Source organism: Astatotilapia calliptera, chromosome 1, assembly GCF_964374335.1.
Source record: "Astatotilapia calliptera chromosome 1, fAstCal68.1, whole genome shotgun sequence".
Taxonomy (NCBI): Eukaryota; Metazoa; Chordata; class Actinopteri; order Cichliformes; family Cichlidae; genus Astatotilapia; species Astatotilapia calliptera.
The window spans coordinates 26,512,387-26,536,241 of record NC_137422.1 but is presented as its reverse complement, the minus strand read 5'-3'; the positions used below and the strand labels follow the sequence as shown (position 1 = coordinate 26,536,241).

General features: G+C 40.2%; 3 protein-coding genes and 1 long non-coding RNA gene across 7 annotated transcripts in view; 2 read left to right on the top strand and 2 right to left on the bottom strand.

Annotated features, from left to right (window-relative positions):
- The window catches only part of hnrnph3 (heterogeneous nuclear ribonucleoprotein H3 (2H9)), a 9,323-nt gene extending 4,987 nt beyond the window's left edge, over window positions 1-4,336 (bottom strand). Inside the window, exons 1-4 of one of the 2 annotated variants that reach the window (XM_026170613.2) lie at window positions 4,207-4,336; window positions 1,873-1,965; window positions 1,284-1,439; window positions 457-600 (exon numbers count right to left, since the gene is read on the bottom strand). In XM_026170613.2, the coding sequence (XP_026026398.1) occupies window positions 457-600; window positions 1,284-1,439; window positions 1,873-1,960 (388 nt within the window). In that variant the 5' untranslated portion in view covers window positions 1,961-1,965; window positions 4,207-4,336. Of the gene's footprint in view, window positions 1-456; window positions 601-1,283; window positions 1,440-1,872; window positions 1,966-4,006 lie in introns of both variants that reach the window. The other variant, XM_026170623.2, reaches the window with a different exon arrangement.
- pbld (phenazine biosynthesis like protein domain containing) lies at window positions 4,093-11,878 on the top strand. 2 transcript variants are annotated; one of them, XM_080299502.1, is made up of 10 exons: window positions 4,093-4,277; window positions 5,402-5,501; window positions 9,194-9,292; window positions 9,484-9,593; window positions 9,730-9,759; window positions 9,906-9,994; window positions 10,220-10,311; window positions 10,693-10,776; window positions 10,967-11,029; window positions 11,115-11,466. In XM_080299502.1, exons 2-10 carry the CDS (start codon window positions 5,441-5,443, stop codon window positions 11,225-11,227), a joined length of 741 nt encoding a protein of 246 aa, XP_080155628.1. In that variant the 5' UTR covers window positions 4,093-4,277; window positions 5,402-5,440; the 3' UTR covers window positions 11,228-11,466. The 2 variants fall into 2 exon arrangements, with proteins under 2 accessions (XP_080155628.1, XP_026026429.1); XM_026170644.2 differs by lacking the exon at window positions 4,093-4,277 and adding an exon at window positions 4,779-5,007 and having other exon boundaries at window positions 11,115-11,878.
- dna2 (DNA replication helicase/nuclease 2) lies at window positions 11,409-23,855 on the bottom strand. Of its 2 annotated transcripts, none has more exons than XM_026170558.2 (25): window positions 23,484-23,855; window positions 23,252-23,317; window positions 22,095-23,028; window positions 21,744-21,840; window positions 19,632-19,781; window positions 19,202-19,385; window positions 18,829-18,977; window positions 18,452-18,574; window positions 17,925-18,165; window positions 17,721-17,835; window positions 17,412-17,568; window positions 17,107-17,295; window positions 16,602-16,844; window positions 16,387-16,500; window positions 16,152-16,261; window positions 15,801-15,910; window positions 15,567-15,695; window positions 15,287-15,379; window positions 14,943-15,136; window positions 14,719-14,808; window positions 13,813-14,026; window positions 13,469-13,558; window positions 13,136-13,321; window positions 12,897-13,043; window positions 11,409-12,717 (listed from the first exon to the last, which is right to left on the bottom strand). In XM_026170558.2, exons 1-25 carry the CDS (start codon window positions 23,511-23,513, stop codon window positions 12,664-12,666), a joined length of 4,209 nt encoding a protein of 1,402 aa, XP_026026343.2. In that variant the 5' UTR covers window positions 23,514-23,855; the 3' UTR covers window positions 11,409-12,663. The 2 variants fall into 2 exon arrangements, with proteins under 2 accessions (XP_026026343.2, XP_026026352.2); XM_026170567.2 differs by having other exon boundaries at window positions 17,925-18,162.
- On the top strand, window positions 16,725-18,274 carry LOC145425987 (uncharacterized). The gene is made up of 2 exons (XR_013906762.1): window positions 16,725-16,862; window positions 17,687-18,274. It is a non-coding gene; the product is annotated as an uncharacterized LOC145425987 (long non-coding RNA).

The window sequence follows — 23,855 nt, the reverse complement described above, 5'->3', positions numbered from 1 at the left end:
CTGAAGGTTAGCATATGCCTATGTATTGCAATGGGGTTTAGTGGCAAAAGTGAAAAGTACTGTTCAAAGTGAAGTTGGCAGTATTTGGATTTCTTTTTTTCTTTTAATGATCCACATCACATTTCCTAATATAGCCCTGTTTATAGTGAAGATCGTGTGAAGTTGACAGCTTTTTTTTCTTTTTTTTTTTTAAAAAGACTTGTCTTTTTATAGCCTTTTTAAATATTCTGCACAAGGTCTATATTGCAATGAAGCGACAAAGGGCTTTCTTAAGTGTTTGTCTTAAATTAAATTTATGGTTGCATCTCATTTGACTGCTACGGTGTTCTGAATAACAATAAAAAAAACAAAACACAAACTACAGCACTGAAAAACTATCCTTCAGACTAAAATATCTACTGTAACATCAATACAACTTTATGTAGTATTTACCCAAAAGTCTCAGTGTTCATGTACCTGAGAAAAACTGAACAATCTCCTCCTTACTGCAGCCAAAGGGCAGGCCTCTAAGTCTCAGCATGCAGCCACTGCAGCTGTCATAGTCAGCAGGACCGCTACGCTTCAGCACCCAGTCCATCTCACTACGGTTCGACTTGAACACTGATTTGGACAGACAGACACTCACAAACATCACATGCTGGTCATAAATTAAACTTAAACATGTTCATTACAGTTTTCTTAAAGGCTTCATATGCAAATGAGGAACCCAATATAACTGAATAACTGCTGCTTTATGAACCATTAATGATACAAAGAAAGAGAAAAAAAAAAACCTTTATGCACCAGACGCGTAAAATGTAACTATTTCTTGCATTAAAAATATTCTTCTGACTCACCTTTTCTTAACACAGCAGTTCACACTGACCGCATAATTTCAGTTGATGAATTTGGGGCATTTGCTTTTATTTTGAACCAAGCTCGATTTTATGGATCCGAATAAACAGATGTAACCAATCAGATCACTGTATCTGGCAGCAAGTGTACCTGTAACTCAGATTGCACACTGGGACTGAATACACAATGAAATAGAAATGGTAAAATAATACCATTTTACCTCAGACGCAGAGCTAAACAGTGACGCCTCTCTAGAATGATTGATACCTCCTTATGTGTTGCCAACTCTGCTAATAATAGTTCAAATCGCCCCACTGACATTGTGAAATGTGTACAAAAGCAGCGTGATACAGCTTTAACTCCTGGATCACATTGCAAAATTCAACGTGTTCAGTGTGTAGCGTCCTTAACATTCAAATCTGTTGCTCAGTTTTAACCAGTTTGCTTACCTTCTATATATCGGTGCCCCATGTATTTACGGTCCTTCGCAAGAGCATTCTTGAAATCTTCTGCTGTTTTCAGCTCAATAAATGCCTCTCCACTCGGACGGCCTTCTTTTGAGTATGTGAAACACACTCCATTTACTTTTCCCGCGATGTCACAGTCTAAACATAAGAGAGATTGCGTCAAGTTTTTAAACTGATGTCTTCTGCTAGAGAAGAGGTAATGGTAATGAACCATTGCAAAAAGATAAAAAAATTAATAAAAAAAAATTAAACATCCAAGTTCAGGCACTCAAGGTAAGTTTGGATAAGTAATAAACAACCTTTACATTATTGTCCTAAAAATCATCTTGAAAGCTTGGATGTTTTATCCAATTCTTTGGTCATAATTTCCATTTTTCTTGATACCCTTGGCTCTTTGATATTGCTACTGAAATTTGAATAGTGTGGCATATAACAAAAACAGAGATGTGCTACAAAAGACTTGTGCATGCAAACTTGAATGCCATGCTAAGCGATTTAACTAGTCTAGTGACAATTTCAACACTAACAGCTAAGGTCTTGTCTGAGGATGTAAAGACGTCTGTTTCCTCACCAGAAAAGAAACTGGCCACCTCCTCCTGTGTGCAGGACCAGGGAAGTCCTCTGATCCGAACCACGTACCCCTCGTCATTCAAAGACATCCTCACTGTCACAGACGGCACAACACAGCAGAAAGACATTTGTGTCAGCAACACTTGCTTAGTTATGAATTCTTAAGTTTAATAATCCATTTATTACAAAATTGATATTTTGCATTGAAGCTGACTCCACAGTGTTATGATTAACATTCATTTGGCAAAAAAAAAAAGTTACTGGCTCTATTCCAGTCGGATGCGTCAGTAAGGGTGTATAGTTTTCCAGTTCGAAACAGTCCCCCCCCCCCCAAAAAAAAGGGGGACACTACCTGCTGTGGCTACTCCTTGTGGCAAGAAAGCAGCTCATATTAGCATTGAAGATGAGTAGATATTCATTTCCATGTGTTGTCATTTGTTGTTCTTAGAAAATAGGGATCGGTAGGTCAGACTTCAAAAACAAATCTGAATCGGCCGAGAAAAATCATATTTAGTGTATCTCTAAACATTATGCTTCTAGTCTTGCTGACCAACAAGCGCGGGTCACTATGTGGAGTCCTGTGCCAGATCTATATAAAGGACCAAAAGTATTCTGGTCATTTGCTCTGGGGGTACTGGACACTGAACAAACTTTAAAAAAAAAAAAAAGCATTTATTGTTATGAATTACTATTTGCTATTACTATTTTTCTTTGCATTCTGGTGTGCATTTTAATAATGTGTGCATTCACTGTTAATGATAATGAAGTGGAAAATTTTTAATGCTTCTGGCTTGCAAACAGTACTTGACCATTCATCTTCTCCTGCTTCTCTGGGGCCAGATCGTGAGGTCAGCAGCCTAAGCAGAGAAACCCAGACCTCCCTCTCCCCAGGCACCTCCTATAGCTCATTCAGGAGAACACCAAGGCACTCCAAAGTGTCCTGGGAATACCTGGGGCTTTCTTCCAGTAGGACATGCCCAGAACACCTCGCCCAGGAGGTATCCAAATCAGATGCCTGAGATATTCAAACTAGCTCCTTTCAATGTGCAGGAGTAGTGGCTCTACTCTGAATGCCTGTGGCTTGGCTGAACTCCTCAACCCATCTTAAAAAGAGAGAGGCTAGCGACCCTTAGGAGAAAACTAATTTCCGCCATTTGTATCTGTGATCTCATTCTTTCAGCCACAACCCAGAGCTCATAACCATAGGTGAGGGTAAGGACGTATATCAATCGGTAAATTGACAGCTTTGCTTTCACGTTCAGGTCTCTCGTTATCACAAAAATCCGGTTCGGAATCTGCATCACTGCAAAAAAAAAAAAAAAAAAAAAAAAGCCTCAGCCCGACATCCAATCCCTTTCTGCCCTCACTTGTGAGTAAGATCCTGAGATAGCCAACATCCCCCGTGTGTGCTTTACACACAAAATGAATTTTAAAAAGAATTTTAAAACAAAGTTAGGCTGCAATAACAATCCCTCATTGTTAAGTGTGGGCATGATGGCCTCAATTTTAATCTGGTAAATAAAAGCTGAAGGAATAATTAATTTAAAGGAATTTGGCTTATTAAACATAAATAAGATCACTCGAGTTGTTGCCGAATCTTCCCCTTCAATCCTATTTTTGTCAACCGATTTGCAAGAGCAACAGGTTTGGCAAAAGTTAACACTGAGATTAAATGTTTACTGGTGCATCTATCCGGATAGTTTGCATTCATCTCATATTTTAACATTTGCGGGTATGTCGACGCAGTGACAGACTAGACTCTTTTTTTTTACTTTTAAATTCAGATTAAACCGACAACAAACCTCGCCGGAACTGTACAATAAAACAAAGTAAATAACTATTAGTAACATATGACACAAAAAGCTTTCAAAGAACATATCTAATAACGACTTTCTGTATCTTTGCAGCGGCCAGAACAGCTTAAATAGCTATGGTCTGATACTTCCTCCTTCCAGCTGTTTATGTGTTGTGCTAAAAATTCGAGAGCCGCGCTAGCTAACCTAGTCGGAGTTCAACTTATACCCAACTTGATCCTTTAAACGCAAGACGGCATCTTAATAAAAAGTTCTCCAAATCTGAGTATCCATCAGTCTAATATTCATACTAGTTATATGTTTCTCGTAAGCCAGACTTACGCGAAAACGTTAGCTCGGCAACATTAGCATTTAGCAGACTAGCCGCTAAGGCTAACTGTAGGACACAGACAGCGGTCAAACGTACAGGACAAACGAATTCTCGTTTTAACGGTCCTGCGTCTTCACTGGATGTCAAAACACAACTCCATAAAGAAACACATCCACAGTTAGCAATGAGTGAACCGGTAAAATTATCTCACCGCTTCCTCTTATCCCCGGTCTCCTGCTCCTGCCCCGTGCCTCAGGTGACACTGCCAGCAAACTTGCACAGGTATGTTCTCGCGAGATTTCGATTTATAAACGTTGATTCATTCTAGCGTCTTTTTTTTCTGTTACTAGTCCGTGTTTTCCAAATTGCTTATTGATATGACCCTTGTGTTTACGACTCCAAAGAGAGCTGGTATCTGGGACATGTAATAAAAATACAATTTACCAAATATTCAGCGTGCCCGTTATTGTAAACTCAAAATCTAGATTATGCGTTTAAGACTAAACTATCGTCAGGGTAGTCGGATTTTTTGTGTGTCTATAATCATAAATTAATCACTCTCTCAAAATATTGTAAGACTAGTCATGCATATTCTGGCTATCTATACAATACAAAACAGTATTTATCGCATTAAAAATGTTATTTTTAGATTGTCAAATAACCACAGTTAAGTGACTATCTTAAGGGGTAAAGTTTGTAGTCTTAAACACATACTCATTCTACTACAGTCGCAAACCGGTTATGTCTAAATGTGACTAAAACAAGTGGAAAATAGGATAGGCTGCAGGGAGAGAGAAAAAACACATGCAGAGGGAGGGTCAAAAGTCCATCCACAGCACTGCGTGTGGACCCTTTCCATCAAAATCCGTGCTGAAGGACGGAGGCTCTTAACTTCCAAGCCATTTTCGTCTTCTTTCGCTCACCTACAATGGAGATACCAGTGTTCACGCTGGATGCCTTCACCAATTTACCGTTCAGGGGAAACCCAGCGGCAGTTTGTCCACTTCAGCGTGTGAGTAAGAATATTTAGGTCAAAGCTTAATGTTTAGTCCTGCGCTATGACGGCCTGCATCGGTGCTTCGCACAAGTGCAGACCAGAAACAGAAATTCTTTCTGCAAAACAAACTCGACAAGATGTGTTTTTAAAAGTATTTTAACTTAAACAATCTTTTGTAAATTCAACTATGAAAATGAAAGTGGTTTGTTGCGTTCCGCTGAAAACTGTGCTATCACACAAGAACTGAATAAGACACATCAGGCTGCTGCTTCCAATTAACTTATTTAATGTTTATTCATTTTCAGTGAGCAAACTTCCTCTGTTTGTCTGCCAGAAGCTTACAATCATTAACTGGTCAAAGCAGCTCAGGACACTATCATTTGCTCGTTAAATCGTGTGTTTCTAACAGGAGCTGAGTGATGACTTGTATCACAAGATAGCAGCAGAGATGAACCTCTCAGAAACTGCTTTCATCACCAGGACGAATCCCTCTGATAGCTTTACTACAGGTATGTCTGTTTTAATACAGATCACTTTTGCCTTGCCAATTCCAAAGCCTCTTAGATTGTATTGCTGTAATGGAAAGCTCTCTTTCAAAAGTGTACAGTATGGTGTACGGCTCACATGCTGCTTAAACTTTAAAGTAGCCCCTATAGGTGCAGGATAGAAATTTTCAATATAGATTAACAAGTTTGTATGAATTTATAGTCATAAGAATGATGATAATAATAAAGCTTATGTATATAATCGTTGCAAAATGGTTTACAGAAAAAAAAAACAGACTGAAATAAAACAAAAAATAAAAACACGACACAAAACTTGAATAATATGACAAGTGAAATAAATGAGTCAAGGAAATTGTATGATAGGAAAAAAAGGAGTCACTTAAAAAAAAAAAAGTTGTGAGGAGTGGTGAAGAATTTGCACAGCTGTGAGGGTCTAAGAGAAAATGCCAGATCTCTTTTTGTAAAGATGTGAGCAGCAGGAACAGTTAGGAAGGTCTGAATCAAGGCCGTGGCTCTGTTAACCAGGTGAGTGAAGTCATGTAAGGCTGTTCAAACAATAAAGCAAAGTTTAAAATCAATTCTATATTGAATAAGTCTAATGTAGTGGGAGTAATGTGATCTTGGCTCTTCTCGTCTCAGGCAGCTAAAGTTTGAACAAGGCAGATAAGGGCAGGGACTTCTGGCTGAGCCTTCCATAGAGGGAATTAAAATAGTCTAAATGTGATGAGGAAAAAGCCTGGATCAGTCTGCCTGAGATTACAAAAAAAGTGAAAAAAGTTTATCCGTAAAAAGGACAAATCTACTCAATGAAAGCAAACTGCCCCCCTGAGATAGCTGGTATTAGGATGAAAATTTAGCAAGAAGTTCAGCTTCCAGGTTACTATTGAGGACATAAATATCTGCTAGTGACCATAGGAAGATGTGACACTGTCACACAATTAAAACTTTAAGTTTTGCCACAGAGAACAGACATTTAAGGATCAAAATACAGTTAAATTAGAGAAAAATATATTCAAATCACCACAAAGTCTATTTCATGGCACTTTGTACCTATTAGGAAATGTCAATTACAAATTTTGGATTGCATAAGAGCATCACAAAAGGTTAGCCTTCAGCAAAATCAAACTAGTGCCATTAGGCAGAATTAAGGACCCACAACCATTAGCAGGAGCTCATTATTTTTCCAAGTTAGGTTTATCTGTTCATTAGCTTATGTTTAGTGTTCCTTTGCAGTTAAACACACACAGAGCATTTTACTTACTGCGTGCACAAACTGAAAAACACCTGTCCTCAGCAGTCTGTCAGGTAACAATGTTACATTGTATGGAGTCCAAAGAATTGTGCAACAAGCTGTCACAGTGAAAAACTGCAGTGTGCAGTCGGTCCAAGAGGAATGCAGGTATTATTTACAAAGAGGAAGCAGGAACAGATACAATAAGTTTTACTTCAGACTTAAAAATGTGACTTTTGAAAAATACTCTAAATTATATTTGCTGAGAAAGGAGAGAAAAACAACTGGTTAGAGGGAATTACAAAAGTCCAAATGTAATAAGATGAAAGCATGTATGACTTTTTAAAGTGCGCCTGTTATTTAAATTAAATAAGTAAAAAGTGAACCCAAACCATGGCAGTAAGGGTTCAGTATTCTTGTAATTTGCCAAAAATATCATCTGACATTTGCAGTTCTCTGCTGACACACAGATGTTTTCTAGAGCCATCTCCCACATTTTTTCTCATCTCCCACAATTTAATTACTTCCAGCTATGAGCTGATTCTCTATGTCCCCTTTTGACTCCACTGACAGAGTCCAACACCACAAGCATGCTCAAAAATGAATAATCACAGCATGCTGTATGTTTGCTTTTAGTTTACTTTGCTACTTTTTCAGTGTGAAAACTACAAAAAAGAAATACTCAGAGCACAAACCTCGGCTTAGACTGCTCACTCTCTGGGCAGTATTTACTTTAATAGCATTGTATTTTGTATTTAACCCTTCATAATTGGTATTGATTTGGAAATAAATGGACATTAATAAGCTTTTTATATATTATACTATTGACATTGAAGAAAAGGTCAGATGTCCTAAGAAATGTGGCAGTTATAAACCTCATGTTAAACTGCAGGAATGTCTTAAAGACATAAAGACCTGGATGGCCGCTAACTTTCTGCTTCTTAATTCAGATAAAACTGAGGTTATTGTACTCGGCCCTGAAAATCTTAGAAATATGGTATCTAACCAGATTCTTACTCTGGATGGCATTACCTTGGCCTCCAGTAATGTGGTGAGGAACCTTGGAGTCATTTTTGACCAGGACATGTCCTTCAACGCACATATTAAACAAATATGTAAGACTGCTTTCTTCCATTTGCGCAACATCTCTAAAATTAGAAATATCCTGTCTCAGAGTGACGCTGAAAAACTAGTTCATGCATTTATTACTTCCAGGCTGGACTACTGTAATTCATTATTATCAGGATGTCCAAAAAACTCGCTGAAAAGCCTTCAACTAATCCAAAATGCTGCAGCAAGAGTCCTGACAGGGACTAGAAAGAGAGAGCATATTTCTCCTGTTTTGGCTTCCCTTCATTGGCTTCCTGTTAAATCCAGAATTGAATTCAAAATCCTGCTCCTCACATACAAGGTCTTAAATAATCAGGCCCCATCTTATCTTAATGACCTTGTAGTACCATATCACCCTATTAGAGCACTTCGCTCTCGCTCTGCAGGCCTACTTGTTGTTCCTAGAGTATTTAAAAGTAGAATGGGAGGGAGAGCCTTCAGTTTTCAGGCCCCTCTTCTGTGGAACCAGCTTCCAGTTTGGATTCGGGAGACAGACACTATCTCTACTTTTAAGATTAGGCTTAAAACTTTCCTTTTTGCTAAAGCATATAGTTAGGGTTGGACCAGGTGACCCTGAATCCTCCCTTAGTTATGCTGCAATAGATGTAGGCTGCCGGGGATTCCCATGATGCATTGAGTTTTTCCTTTCCAGTCACCTTTCTCACTCACTATGTGTTAATAGACCTCTCTGCATTGAATCATATCTGTTATTAACCTCTGTCTCTCTTCCACAGCATGTCTTTATCCTGTCTTCCTTCTCTCACCCCAACCGGTCGCAGCAGATGGCCGCCCCTCCCTGAGCCTGGTTCTGCCGGAGGTTTCTTCCTGTTAAAAGGGAGTTTTTCCTTCCCACTGTCGCCAAAGTGCTTGCTCATAGGGGGTCATATGATTGTTGGGTTTTTCTCTGTATCTATGAAGCGCCTTGAGGCGACTTTTGTTGTGATTTGGCGCTATATAAATAAAATTGAATTGAATTGAATGTATCTTTCTCTATATGCCTGCATGTTGACAGTTCAATGGCAGTAAGAAACAGTTTTAAGTAGCTCTATATAGCATTATTATAATGTTTAGATGTCTTGACCTTGAAGGGGAGGTCATAGGTCAAATGTGACATGTTTTAAATCTTTACAGTACTTTTATATACGTTGACAACACACCACACTTTTAAGAATGATGGTTACTAAATTATAAGTCTTTTAGTCAATCTTTAACCAATAAATCATTAAGTTGACCTTGAAGACCTTTGTGGATGTAAGCCAATTACCAACATCATTATCTGCACTGCCTAACTTTGTGTATTTGAAACTAAAACCAAAACAAAATTGATAAAAAGTCTTAAATGTGTGATTAACAGGATCAAGGTTCCGCCTTCGATGGTTTACACCAACCACTGAAGTCAATCTGTGTGGTCATGCCACTCTGGCCTCTGCAGCAGTGCTGTTCCAATACAACAGTAAGATGCAACATTTACACATAAAAATGTTTTTCCAAAAAAGAAAAAGTGACACCACGGTGCATTAGAAAAGGCTGCTGGAGCGATTTGTTTTTCTTTTTTAGAGATGCCTGTACCGCACAATGCAGCTGACTGCAAAAAGGAGCAAAGAGGTGCCAGCATATAACCATGTAATGGATGTTTTCTTTCAGAAAATGTAAACCCCACCCTGGTGTTTGAGACCAAGAGTGGAGATCTGTGCGTCACCCAGAAGGAGGAAGGGTACATCATGGACTTTCCTCTGAACCCCCCCACACGACAGGTAAAATAAACTTTTCTCTTTAGTTACATAAACACATCAATTCCTGTAATGTCAAAAATAAATAAATAAAAAGATTCTTTTGTATTATTAACAGTGTATGTAAAATGGTTTTCTTTCTGAACTCCTTTTATTTCAGGATCCCAACGACTTCAAAGATACCATCAAGGTCAGAAATCACATTTTTGTGAACGGTTTGTGAAAGTGTAGCTACATTCCTGTGTGTATATGTGTGTGTGTGTGTGTGTGTGTGTGTGTGTGTGTGTGTGTGTGTGTGTGTTCAGCTAAATCTCTGCCTTTACATGTGTGACACAGGCGGCAGTGGGAAACCTCCCGGTTCAGGAAGTTTATCTGTCCAACAACACCAAGAAGCTGCTGATTCGACTGGCTGACAGCTGTGACACGTTAGTAAAAAAAAAAAAAAAACTTTGCTTGTTGCCAAATTGAAAGGAATCTGAATCATGGTCTTGTTGTTCATGAAGTCTCAAACATTTGTATTTCTCAGGCTTCCAGGTAGTGGGGCTTATTCATATGTTTGAAGGCCAAACAAATAATCAAGCAACTAGCCTTCTACACCCACTCATCACATTTTTGTAAATGTGTATGTGCTTTTTGTGTGTTTTCTCCAGCTCCGTGCTTACCCATCTGAAAGTTGACAGTGTGGCTCTTCAGAATAGTGAGAGAAGTGGAAGAGTCAGAGCCGTCGTCGTCACTATGAAAGGTAATCGGAGCTGTGTAGAGTTGTATACTTGTTGGATCAGACCACATGTAGCAATTCCATTAAATTGAAGACTTAACAGTCAATGCTTCCCTTTAAGAATAAACCAAAGAAAACCCAACATGAAGTGTTTAAGTGAGGTGTTGTCCCACCATGTACCATCAGAAAAGCTTCAATGCACCTCTGCTGGAGGGATGAACAGCACTCTGCTAAAAACATTCCCTCATTTGGTGTTTTAATGATGATGGTGATGAAGAGCACAGTACTTTGCCATCACCGTCCTGTGGACTCGTTTGTTGCTCATTTTAATTTGTATAACAAAATTCACTGAATGTTTCTGCCAACAAATATTAAATATCAAACGCTGCTAAAATGTGGAAACAGGATCACCGGATTGCCAGCCAGGATATGACTTTTACTCCAGAAACTTTGCTCCGTGGGTTGGCATCCCTGAGGATCCTGTCACTGGTAAGATGATTGCCCTTCACTAATATGTAATCTATAGTTATTATTCATCAAATAACATAATTCTGAACATTTGTGTGTCTAAAAACATTTACATATAAGCAGCTGGACTAAAGTGGATGCATTTACAGGTGTCTTATTAATGCATTTTGAGAGAAAGTGTTAACCTATTCCTGCTTATGTGCTCTGGCAGGATCTGCCCACACAGTCCTAGGCAGCTACTGGTCTGACAAACTAGGAAAGAAGAAATTGCTGGGTACGTATTACTAATGTGTCATTTATCTGATAACTGATGTGTTCCACTTTTATCCATTATCAATCGGCTTACTGTGCCTGTGCAGCTTACCAGTGCTCTAGTCGTGGCGGCGAGCTGGAACTTGAAGTGAGAGATGATGGAAGAATCAACATAGCTGGACAGACCATCACTATTCTGCAGGGAACAATCAAACTATAGGCTGAGACACATTCGAGAAGACAGTGACCGATGTGCTATCACAGCTGTCGTGTTCCTGCAGATACACTTTATGGCTCTTGAATAAAAATGAGAAGGTTCAAATAAAAAAGAAAAAAAAAAACCCATTTAAGTCCTGACTGATCAATCCTGAAATGATTTAGCTGACAAACATACTGTAGGCTTTGTTAGGATTTCTATCATTTATTCATAACATTACAGCAAAAAAATTACAACCAAAAGATTTTAAAATGGGAAAAACAGAAACACAAGAACAAAGCAGGTAAAAATCAGAAGAGTCACAGTTAGCCTTGTGGTTGGGAGAATTTTTCACATTTGCTGCTTAATAATGAATGGGGTTCAATAAAGTTAAGTACAGCTGGTATGGATTAAACTGGTAAAATTGATACTGTGCAGATTTGTTTTGATCCTAAATACATACATACATAATAATAATACATATTCCTGAAACTAAAAGTCATCAAGATATGTTTTTTTTGTATAATCTGTTCCTGCACAGATGTAGTTCTGCCGATCTGACTCATACAGGTTTTTACTGAGAAAACAATTGAATAAACGTAGTTTTTCTAGCTGCAGACAAGTGTAGTGACTCCCACTGATATAGTTAAGTTATTTTAAAGTTAACATTTCTGGTTAAATACTATAACTATCATAGGAAACAGGGAATGATACTATACCTCTAAAAGGTAGAGCTGGAGGATGGTACCTTTTGTCACATACAGACGACGATGGATATGGCTTTTTAGTTTGTTTTATGCTAAAGACCGAGCTAGTTTCACACTGACAGACATGTATGAGCTTATCTGGCCATGAAAGCTGTCCCCACCCTTTCACAGCAGGAAGTTTTCTATGCTTTAAGTACCAAAAGTCCTCAGTGTTGAGATTGAGGTATCTGATAAAGTATTTGAACATTCTGACAAAACCGAGGTTTATGCATCATATTTTAAACTATCATAGTGTCACGCCAACATATTTTAACTGTAAGACCAACTTAAAGATTCAGTACAATTATGTATGCAGCCCTTTCAGCTGGTCCCTGTCTCAGTACCTTGTTTCATAACACTCACAATAACGGAAACCTTTAAAACTGCAGTGCTTTAAGAGTGTCGAATTAAAAACTGGCCACCTGGCCATCTATTGATCTACAAAAATATACAAGAAAAGATTCAGAATTTCACACAAACAGGAAAATCAACATTGTCAGTAGCACTCATAACATTGTTTAGTTGAGGTATTATTTCTAATACTGCAGACCGTTTGATCTTCAGGAGACTTCAAGTATTCAGTTTTAAAAAGAGACATTCTGCCTCTTCTAGGTCATTTAGATCTCTGCACAGTTGAGGTGAATGATAACCGTGTGCTACTCCACTGAGACATACACACGAGCTGATACACCTTCATGGCCTCTTAGGCTTCTCTCACAGGTCCATGCTGGGTAAGGCCTTGTGGGCAGCTGATGGGAGCTGGATAATGTGAAGTAAGAGTTTAGGAAAAGAGACAGAAGTCAAAGAGAAACTGTGGGAACATTGGTGACCCGCTGTTAAACACAAATCACTAGAATTATTTACAACCGTGTTCAGATTAAAGTCCAATTTCTACTGAAAATAAAGGAAGGTTTAGTGGTAGAACCAAAACCAATTTTAAAGGATATCATGTTCTCTTGTTGAAGATGGTTGAGAAGTTTCTCCACTGGTGTGTAGCGTTGTAGCGTTGTGGCTGAGCCCACCATCAGCAGCTTGTGTTTGGCGCGGGTAATGGCTACATTCAGGCGACGCCAGTCCTTTAACAACTCTCCTAACTTTAAATAGACACGGAAGAAAGACTCTGGTCGGGTTTCTATTCACTCGCTTACATGAGAAAAAAAAAGGCGATGAAAAGAGAAGTACTTACGTTTCCTTCCTCTGCCGTGCTCCTGACAAAAGAAAGAATAATCAGACTTTTGTCCCGTCCTTGGTATCTATCCACTGTGTTCACCTCCACACCAGTGAATGCAGGCGACTGCAGCAGAGCCAGAATTGTCTTTAACTGCTGCCTGTAGGGGGCGATAACACCAATATCGCTGGGCTTACACCCTGCCTGAAAACAAAAAGAATAAACACAGATTAAAATGAGTACCAACTACCAATAATTGATAGAACTTTTAAACTTTCCATTATTAATTATGGGGGATTGTATTAAAATAGGTAATTCATTATGTCTTAAGTAGCTCATAAACTGGTGTACTTTTATGAGAAGTGAAAGCAGAGTGTGTATGAGAGCAGCTTCGGTGTGATTGCTTATTCCTCCTTGTTCCACTGATTCTAGTGCAGGCACCTGAAATGAACCAGTAGAGATGAAAAAAATCAAACATCTTTCCACACACACACCAGGTCTGTCAGACGTGATTAAACGAAACCAACTTAATTTAAAAAAAAAAAAAAAAAAAAAAAAAAAAGGGTCTCACACAATAACCCAATCTTATTTTAATTACTTTTTTCCCAGTCAGTGTACCTGCTTTATTTTATGTTTACAACCTCAACACATTTCAAATTATAAAATGTTTGAAGTGTACGCTTTACTGTACTAACCATCGAGCAGTCCAGGAAGCAAACAGGATTGCTCGGCAACAGCGTAGACTGTATCCACGACAGGGCATGCTGGGGATGAGCCTCAGAGTACGAACTCAGCTCAGACTGGACAGACAGCAGGAAGGGCAGGGTGAGCAGTGCTGCGGCCGTCCTCTCTGAGCCACACTCCAGCCGGCCTTCGTACATCAGAGAGTTACTGAGAGACATGATCTGCCTAAAAAGATAAGAGACACACACAGATGTCATGGTCTGGATATACCTGTGGCTGTCACGAAGATTATAATCAACAAAAAACAAAACTTGTCAAAACAAACAAAAACCAGCCAAACAAAAACATGAAGGCAAATGATTTTGTGAACTTGGAAAGGGAGGAAAAATCCTTAGGTGTGGTGTGTGTTATGGTAAAAATAAGGTCTTACATCTTGCCTGATGTGGCATTAATGGATGTGTTTATTGAGACTGAGTCACTGCTTTCTAATAATTCAGTTATACAATTCATTTATTGAAATATCTGTGTTGATTTTTCCTAAATTAATAAACTAATAACTATAAACTAATAATACCTAAACTAATAAAAACTCAACTGAACATTTTCAAATAATAAAAACACTGGCGATCAATTTCAAAATCTTGTCACCTTATTCTTAAGTTAACACATCCACAAACCTGAGTGTCCACACAACACCCCATCAGTACTTTACAGCTGAGGGGTGGCAATAATTAGCTAATGAATCATGCTGACTCATTAATAAAATCCAGCTGGATTATTTATTGTACGTGACCGATTATCACTTAGTGACATGGAAACAAACAAAGAAAAAAGAGCAGCGTGGGTTTAAAGGCTCTGCTTAGATTTCAGAAGACCAGATTAACAAATCATGCAGTGTTATCCTGGATGTAGATTACCTGTTCATTCGATACTGTACGTTGAGTTGTACCACTGCTTCACTATGCAGCTCTAGTCGCTTAAATAAACTCTCATCCATCCCAAGTGACCTAAAGGACCAAAAAAAACCCCCAAATAAATAAAACATTCTCACTCAACTCGACAGATTCCCTAAATGCTGAATCTTCTCTGAGCAGTGACCCTGTAAATGAGCTGTATGTTATTATGGAAACAGATCTTTGACCTGGCTTCATGGTTTTGCACTATTGGTGGGAGCTGTTGATGGTCTCCAACAAGGACAAATCTCTTGGCGTAGAACAAAGGTCCCAGGCAGATAGGCTGGCTGATCTGTGACGCCTCATCCACAATGCAGAAATCAAAGCGGCGTCGAGTAAAAATAGGATGCTTGATGCCCATACAAGTAGTTGCCACTATCAGCTGGAAAGACAGAAGAACAGCAAGGCTTGGCTAACCATACGGCAAAAAACACAAAACAAAAAAACAAGTCTGAAAGGATAACGCAATGATGATGGCAGTTTATTTAAAATCAGTGAATGTTGCATTTGTTTCCAAAAACTAACTCCTCACTTCTTTGTTATAAAGCTGTTCCAGGTCTGAAAGAGTGTGAACCCCCTTCTTTCTCACACTTTCTTCTGTGTATGGCAGGATGTCTGGATGAACCTGCAGAGAACCAAAAAATAAACCAGTTTTATTACCACATAAAGTTATTAAATGTTATCGACATTAAGTTTTAGTGCAAATATGAGAAACTGAATCAACTTTACTTAACAGCACAAATCAGTACAAATAGAAAGTTCATTGCAGTATAAACAAAATGTGGACATTAACACTGTCAAAGATATCACACCTTCTGTCCCTGACCCAGACGCAGAAAACCAACTCTGAAACGTTTAAGCTTCAGAAGGATGTTATCAACAGCAGAGTGGGTGTAGCTGGTCAGCAACACACTAAAACCACAAGCATGCAGGATACGAACCTAAGAAGAAAAGTGAGGAGGACACAAGGACCAAGGTCACAGTTGGTGTTACAGCACACACAAAACGTTGATTTATGGTTAAAATAAGTTAATAGTGGTGGTTACCAGGGTGCAGATGGTTGTGGTTTTGCCTGTGCCTGGCATGCCGACTACCAGCGTGTAGTCTTTAGATAACAACACCTTCTTCATGGCCTGTTTCTGGGGTTTGTTGAGACCTACACAGTAACACAAATTCATTAGTTTTTCAAAGCTTCAAATACTTATGTATGAAACTGAAATTTGAACACCTGTGCAGCGCTGCTAACAATGTGCTTATAAAAACACATTTTTTGAATCCGCTTATTAATAAAATTCTATGTATATGTTTTAATCTACGTCATAGTAGCAAAATGTAAACCAAAACTGAAACTTTAAAAAGGATAAAACAAATAAAAAGCAACATGAGAGATGAGTTACCTTTGAGGATGTCAGCCACGGTGTCCTTAGCCTCCTTGGGCAAAACAGAGCTGAGGTTGGAGATGAACTCTGGAGCTTGAAGGTCGACGACCAACTTCCTCAGACGATCACTGCACACAGTAAAAAATTCTCATCCATACAAGAAATACCAAGCGTAAAATGTGTGAAATCATTTGTATTAAGTCACCTAAATGTTGTACAATCATAACTTCATATTTCATCTTACTGTCCCCACCTGTCCTGAGAGTTTTCCATCAGTTTGGAGAGATTGGTGAGGTGGGTGCTGAAGCCCACCACACCTTCATCCCCATCCAGCCGAAATGTCACATCCCTGAACTTCGACAGGTCCCTTTTAAAGCACATTCAACAGTAAAACAGGTGAAAAATCAGGTAGCTGAGCTTATCTGTGTTATCTAAAGACCAGCAACTCACTGCCCCTTTATTCCTAACCTGTCCAGTGTGCAGCTGATTACTGTCTGGCTGACCTCACACAGGTAACCTGTTGCCAAGCCAACAAGGCGACCCTCCAGGTCACTAACGACAATGCGATCCCCGCTGGAGAGACTGCTGTTGGTCAAACCTTGCTGCGAAGCAACATGACTGCGGTGGAAACGATGAAGGAAAACACCTTCAGACTGAGCCATCACTGGCCCGCTGAGCCGCAGGTGCCCTGCGCAGCTCCCGCTCTTCTCACTGGAAACAGAAGCCAAGGTAAACAAAGTATTCAGAACTATAGCAAGGGAATTTAAGCAAATTATTTATTTATTTTTACACAGTGAAGCAGTTGTCTTCATTCACAACCTCTGAGTTTTTTGATTATGCTGAATTTTAAGAGGAAAGAGCAAGTTTGCTGTCTCTGTTTGCTTTTCCTTCCTCTCTGGTAAACTTTAACTCAACATCTTGATAAAACCAAAGACTCTTAGCATATCTGTTGTTTGAAGGTCTGGCTTCGTACCTTTCCTCAACCGTCTGAAGCCACACACGCTTTCGGCTGTTTCTAGTCTCCATGGTGACAGACTCCAAGCAGCAGAGAAGCAGCCAGTGGGAAAAATAGTTAAGATGAGGCAATGTCAGGTGGCCAGTCTCTTGCTGTATAAATTCATGTATAACATCTTCAGTGACTGCAGAGCTGCGATCCACAGCCCTGAAAAGTGAAGGAGATGAAGCAAGAAGGATAGAAGTTGAGGATTTTTATAAAAATTGCGACGCTTGCTTTCCTTCAACACAAGGAAGACAAAAAAAGGGGGAAAAAAGGCTTACCTCTCATATAAGGCACAGTTTCTCTTTTGAGGACAGTACTGGCAGGTTTGTCTGTTGGTCAGTATGTCCGGCAGCCTGGAGAGGCAGCTTCGCTCAGCCTCTTTCTCCACACAGTTGTGAATGTGATGCACCAAAGTGTTCCTTAGCTTCAGCAGCTCTGCCATGAAACAAGAGGTTTAGCAATAAATGTGATAATTTGATATATTTTTTTTGCAAAACACATAATTATTCCAAGTTTCCCTACTTTTGAATCTTTTCATGTGAATTTTGCTCAGGTTGGTTGCTACATGAAGCGTCGGCATACAGTACCTCTGCGGTCCATGTGGCTGGGTGCTACAGGGTGCATGTTGCCAGTCTTGAGGTAAAGTAGAAAGCCGGCCTCGGGACTGTATCTCTCCGAGGTCATCAAAGTGTACAGAATCACCTGCACGCAGAAACACACCTTTGCCTGATTAAAACGGCTTTTTTCATCTGAATCTACTGGTCTGCATATCAGTGTCTATGCCAAGTAACCTGACTGCGATGCTCTATCGAGTTTGACTCCCTGCCAGTTTTCAGCTCCAGAGGGATGGTCTTTTCTTCTGGAATTCTGTGAAAGCCATTTCGCGGTCTTTGGATTCGAACCCGGGCCGTCACATCGATTTTTCCTTTCAGCCCAAACCTCGGAGACCAAACGTTCTCCTCTATGTCTGCCAGCTCTGTAACAGTAGCGACAGCTCCCGAGTCCTGACACCTACTTGGAGCTCCACCACTGCTAGAAGGCAGAGATGCACAAATAATCAGCATAAACAAAGTGTTGACTGGTGTTAGGCAAGTATCTAAGTCAAAGCAGCCATTTTGAAATAAATAAGTAAACAAAGGTGTTAATGAAGTGTCTATTCTACTTAGACACAGGGCTTCATAGTAACCCCTGTACCTTCTTTTTTGTTTTTAAAATGTCTGCTATCACTTTTTAAACTATGGTTAACTTTACACTGAGCATCATTAGGTTTATTCCTGCATTGCTGATAACATTTGTGTGTGTGTGTATGCATACATACATTTTAAGGCTTATGGCTTTAGGTGTTTGAGAGTTGAGGTATTCCTTTGCCCAGTGTTCCAGTGAGGGGAGATAATCATGCAGCTCCTGCTTCATCTCTTCCTGAGTTACACCCAAACTGTACCTACGAACACATGCATGACAAAAACAAAGAAGGAACATAAACCAAACATGCAAAATGTCACACGATTAGTGAATTTTCCAACCCGTCCCTGCAGTGAAAAAGAAATTTCATGTGCTCAAACTGACATGGTTATACAGCATTTCCATTTCCATATAGGGGAAAAATGCATCCTGAAAATGAAAGCTGAATAACTAACCAACAATTATTCAAACAATCAAATATTGGGGTACAGTGCTAGCAGTCTAACCACTTACATATCTCCCAGATATCGAGGACTGTGCAAAGCCTCATCAGCGAGCTTAGACAGCGTCTCCGAAGAAAAATCTTTAGCTGTAGCTGCTCTTTGGAAGACTTCATGGACCATGGTGCCGTTAAGCATTTGCTTGCTGCCACCATCAAAACTCTGCATAAACATAAACATAGTAAAGTACATGTGTTCAAAGCAGGATGAACACTATGCACTAAAATCTATTTTCTAACTGTGGTCTTTGAAACAACAAAAAAACCCTCACTTAATAAGAATTTATTTTAGTAATACTGCATTTTTTATTTTAAAAGAAAAAAGTGGCTATTTTGTTAGTGATTAATATGAGTGTCCACCACACCATCACAAGTAGAGCCTTTTACCTTGAACATATCTCCCAGCACCGCACGCCTCATGCAGCGGATGGAGCTGGAGATGCTGGTACCTGAGATGAGGCTATCAGGGAGTAAAACCAGAAAGCCCTGCTCCCTGTCCACTAACCAGGATCCACCATCAGAGTGGCCCTCCAGATGCACCACATCACCAGGACGAACAGGTGTCATCTCCCTGGGAACACCCAAGGAAAAATCTTTTTAAATGAATTAGAAAGAGAGTGAAGTGAATAATGATGCAAGAGTGTACAATTACACTATTCTTCAATGATCATGGACTGTATAAATGTAACAAGTTAAAATCCACAGGAAAACAAACAACACAAAACCACACAGAATAAACAGCAAGTAGTCACATGAATTTCCAGACATACTGATTTAAAAGTGATAAAATGTCGATAATGTCCAAACACATTATTACCATCCATCTCTAAGCAGGCACGTCTCGGCTGGATGTAGAAGCTTGGAGCATGAGATGGTCAGCGTTTTGAGGCCAGGTCTCTCTTCAACATTCATGACCCAGTAACGGTTTTTCGGTCCTCCACAAAGGATTAAATGGTCTGGTACTTTCCTGTGAGGGCAGAAGGGACTTTTTATCATAAGTGTTCCCATTTTCCTCAGAAAAAATCTGAATGCACTTGATCCAAACATGTTTTAATGAGCAGAAACAAACTGCAGACAGCAGCATCAGTTTCATCAGTTTTAAGTAAAGATGACTGTTGCATCAACCTGGCAAATCTCTGCCTTTTTTAGTAGGTCTGCATAAATACTGATGGTTCTTTTTCATAGGCAATGCTAATTACAGTGGGGCAAAAAAGTATTTAGTCAGCCACCGATTGTGCAAGTTCCCCCACCTAAAATGATGACAGAGGTCAGTAATTTGCACCAGAGGTACACTTCAACTGTGAGAGACAGAATGTGGAAAAAAAAAAAAAATAAAAAAAAAAATCCATGAATCCACATGGTAGGATTTGTAAAGAATTTATTCGTAAATCAGGGTGGAAAATAAGTATTTGGTCAATAACAAAAATACAACTCAATACTTTGTAACATAACCTTTGTTGGCAATAACAGAGGTCAAACGTTTACTATAGGTCTTTACCAGGTTTGCACACACAGTAGCTGGTATTTTGGCCCATTCCTCCATGCAGATCTTCTCGAGAGCAGTGATGTTTTGGGGCTGTCGCCGAGCAACACGGACTTTCAACTCCCGCCACAGATTTTCTATGGGGTTGAGGTCTGGAGACTGGCTAGGCCACTCCAGGACTTTCAAATGCTTCTTACGGAGCCACTCCTTTGTTGCCCGGGCGGTGTGTTTTGTATCATTGTCATGTTGGAAGACCCAGCCTCGTTTCATCTTCAAAGTTCTCACTGATGGAAGGAGGTTTTGGCTCAAAATCTCACGATACATGGCCCCATTCATTCTGTCCTTAACACGGATCAGTCGTCCTGTCCCCTTGGCAGAAAAACAGCCCCATAGCATGATGTTTCCACCCCCATGCTTCACAGTAGGTATGGTGTTCTTGGGATGCAACTCAGTATTCTTCTTCCTCCAAACACGACGAGTTGAGTTTATACCAAAAAGTTCTACTTTGGTTTCATCTGACCACATGACATTCTCCCAATCCTCTGCTGTATCATCCATGTGCTCTCTGGCAAACTTCAGACGGGCCTGGACATGCACTGGCTTCAGCAGCGGAACACGTCTGGCACTGCGGGATTTGATTCCCTGCCGTTGTAGTGTGTTACTGATGGTGACCCTTGTTACTTTGGTCCCAGCTCTCTGCAGGTCATTCACCAGGTCCCCCCGTGTGGTTCTGGGATCTTTGCTCACCGTTCTCATGATCATTTTGACCCCACGGGATGAGATCTTGCGTGGAGCCCCAGATCGAGGGAGATTATCAGTGGTCTTGTATGTCTTCCATTTTCTGATGATTGCTCCCACAGTTGATTTTTTCACACCAAGCTGCTTGCCTATTGTAGATTCACTCTTCCCAGTCTGGTGCAGGTCTACAATACTTTTCCTGGTGTCCTTCGAAAGCTCTTTGGTCTTGGCCATGGCGGAGTTTGGAGTCTGACTGTTTGAGGCTGTGGACAGGTGTCTTTTATACAGATGATGAGTTCAAACAGGTGCCATTCATACAGGTAACGAGTGGGGGACAGAAAAGCTTCTTACAGAAGACGTTACAGGTCTGTGAGAGCCAGAGATTTTCCTTGTTTGAGGTGACCAAATACTTATTTTCCACCCTAATTTACGAATAAATTCTTTACAAATCCTACCATGTGAATTCATGGATTTTTTTTTCACATTCTGTCTCTCACAGTTGAAGTGTACCTCTGGTGCAAATTACTGACCTCTGTCATCATTTTAACTTGGGGAACTTGCACAATCGGTGGCTGACTAAATACTTTTTTGCCCCACTGTATATCACATTAACATCAAATCCTTCAGCCCAAAATCAGATACTTTGTCCATCAGGGCTTCTTCATCTTTTTTCCCCTTTCCAAGTCAGCATTTTGGTGTCTTTCTCACCGGGATTTTTTGGTCTTAAGACCTTCGTTATGCTCCATCTGATCTGCAAACCAGCTCTCATCCAGTCGCTCTTCTGTGGGACACGCAGGAGCCGTTCCTGTGTTATAAATTGTTTGTTTTTAGTGTTTTAGCATAAAAGGTAAGTAAATAGAAATTCAAATCAAACTACAAGCAAAGACATGGTAAGGTGTATTGTACTATTTTTTTCTGCTCTTTAAGACTACAAGAAGTTTCAACATTTGTAACTCTGGTACAGCCTGGACAGGAGAAAATTTAATTCATTAAAGCATGCTGGCAAAATGGTTGCATTTGGCACAGGAAACTATGTGAAAATAAGAGAGAAGGTCATACCGCCATTTTGCTCCTGATCCTGTGTTTTTTGGTCTCCATCTCCAACCTTCTTCGATGTTCTTGTGGTCTCTTTTACGTTTGGGTGAACCTCTCTCTCCTTTGAACCTCCGTGCAGTGCAGGTGTGATAGCTTGAGCACTGGTTTCATGCACATGTGCATTAGGAGTGTCCTTTTCCACACTAGTGTGTAGCTTTCTGCTGGTTTCGGCCTCAGCTGCTGTCTGCTCCGTTATCAAAGTAAAACCAGAATCTTGCTCATCATGTTCTTGCTGAGGTTTCTTCTCTTGGCCCAAAGAGAGGGAAGACACAGACTGCACTGATATTATTGCGCTTCTACCATCATTTAAGATCAATTCAGTGCCTTGACTGTGACCCACAGACTTGTCATAACAACCTGCTGAACGTTCAGTGGGTAAGGAGGGTGTTTTCTCTGGCTCAGTTATAGGATTTCTTTCTTTCAGGCTTCTACTCATAATCACTGCTCCTGTGGTCAATGGGCTGGTAGTTCTTGGTCTCTTGGCATCATGTGACTCTTCAGGGGGGCTGAACAGCCTTTTCATGGAGCCAGACGTTCTATCTTCCCTCTTGGCTTTTCCTCCATCCTTAGCCATTACTCTCCGTAAATTTGGCCCTTTGGAGCGAGGACTGCGACAGACAGGAGACAGCTGGCCGAGGTTTGCCAGGCACACCTCCTCCCCGCTGAGGTCCTTCTTAAAGGAGGGAGAGCAGGTATGCCTGATTTGACTGTTTGGCGTCTCAGGCACAGAAAGTAGGAGATCTGGTGAGGAGGGGAGGAGGTTTTCAAGGTCCCCAAGGACACTCCTCTTTAATGGGGAATGGACTCTGAACAGAGAGCTTTCACCATCTTTGACTGGAGGCTCAGTCTTGGGCTGGACCGCACCCGTGGTGGATACTTTTGTGGAAGTTGGGAAGACCTACAAGCAAAACACTCAATAAGTAATTTAATACACATCTTATACGGCACATGCTATATTAGTTCTTAAAATATTTGACTGAACAGTATATGAATGGAATTACGTGACCATTATGAACAGATTACTAGTAAGTATCATCGTTCTTAATGACCAATAAGGACAATAATTGGTGATATTAATATATCATCTGTAATAAGACCTAAAAGAAACAGGACAGTGATACCTTTCGGTTCTGGGAGGAAAAGAAGGCAGAGATGTTCTTCTGCCCCCCAGGTAAGCCTCGAAGAACCTGAAAGAAACCACAATAACACCCTTCACATTGGTGAACCAAAAAAAACAAACAAAACAACAACATAAACACGACACTGTGGAGCTGTGGATGACTGATGATGCAGCAGCACTAAACCAGGTGTCACAATTAACAGTGACCCATTATTACTATGACAACAACCCACCTCGGCTTTCTTCATTTTCATCCTGTTCATGGCGACAGTTTAAACAGCAGCCAGGAGTGTGAACACAGCTGCTTCAGGGCGCTTCTTTAATGAGCTGGTAGTTATCCTGTTGTCAGGAGCAGCCTACCCCAGCAGCCACCGTCACAGTTCCCAGAAGACCGCTCGTTTCATTTAATTTCGACCGACTCTGCATCTCCACCACACCGACATGAATCACTAATGTCCCGGCCACAGTTAACCGTATTGCTCCACTATTTGAAGAAACTACGATGCTGGTTCAGCGATGTCATTCATTTTCGCTGTCTGCTATTGAGGTTGTTTAAAAGCCCTGCGCGCCGATTTTCAGTTTCGCGGAACGGAAATTACATCTAC

Coding starts and splice junctions, on each gene's coding strand:
- pbld (XM_026170644.2), top strand. CDS start 4,924: ATGGAGATACCAGTGTTCACGCTGGATGCCTTCACCAATTTACCGTTC. Junction 9,293..9,483: donor AGTGCTGTTCCAATACAACA/GTAAGATGCAAC, acceptor GTTTTCTTTCAG/AAAATGTAAACCCCACCCTG. Junction 10,312..10,692: donor CGTCGTCGTCACTATGAAAG/GTAATCGGAGCT, acceptor ATGTGGAAACAG/GATCACCGGATTGCCAGCCA.
- dna2 (XM_026170558.2), bottom strand. CDS start 23,513: ATGAACAGGATGAAAATGAAGAAAGCCGAG. Junction 18,166..18,451: donor AAAGCCATAAGCCTTAAAAT/GTATGTATGCAT, acceptor TCTGCCTTCTAG/CAGTGGTGGAGCTCCAAGTA. Junction 15,380..15,566: donor GTCTGGGTCAGGGACAGAAG/GTGTGATATCTT, acceptor GGTTCTCTGCAG/GTTCATCCAGACATCCTGCC.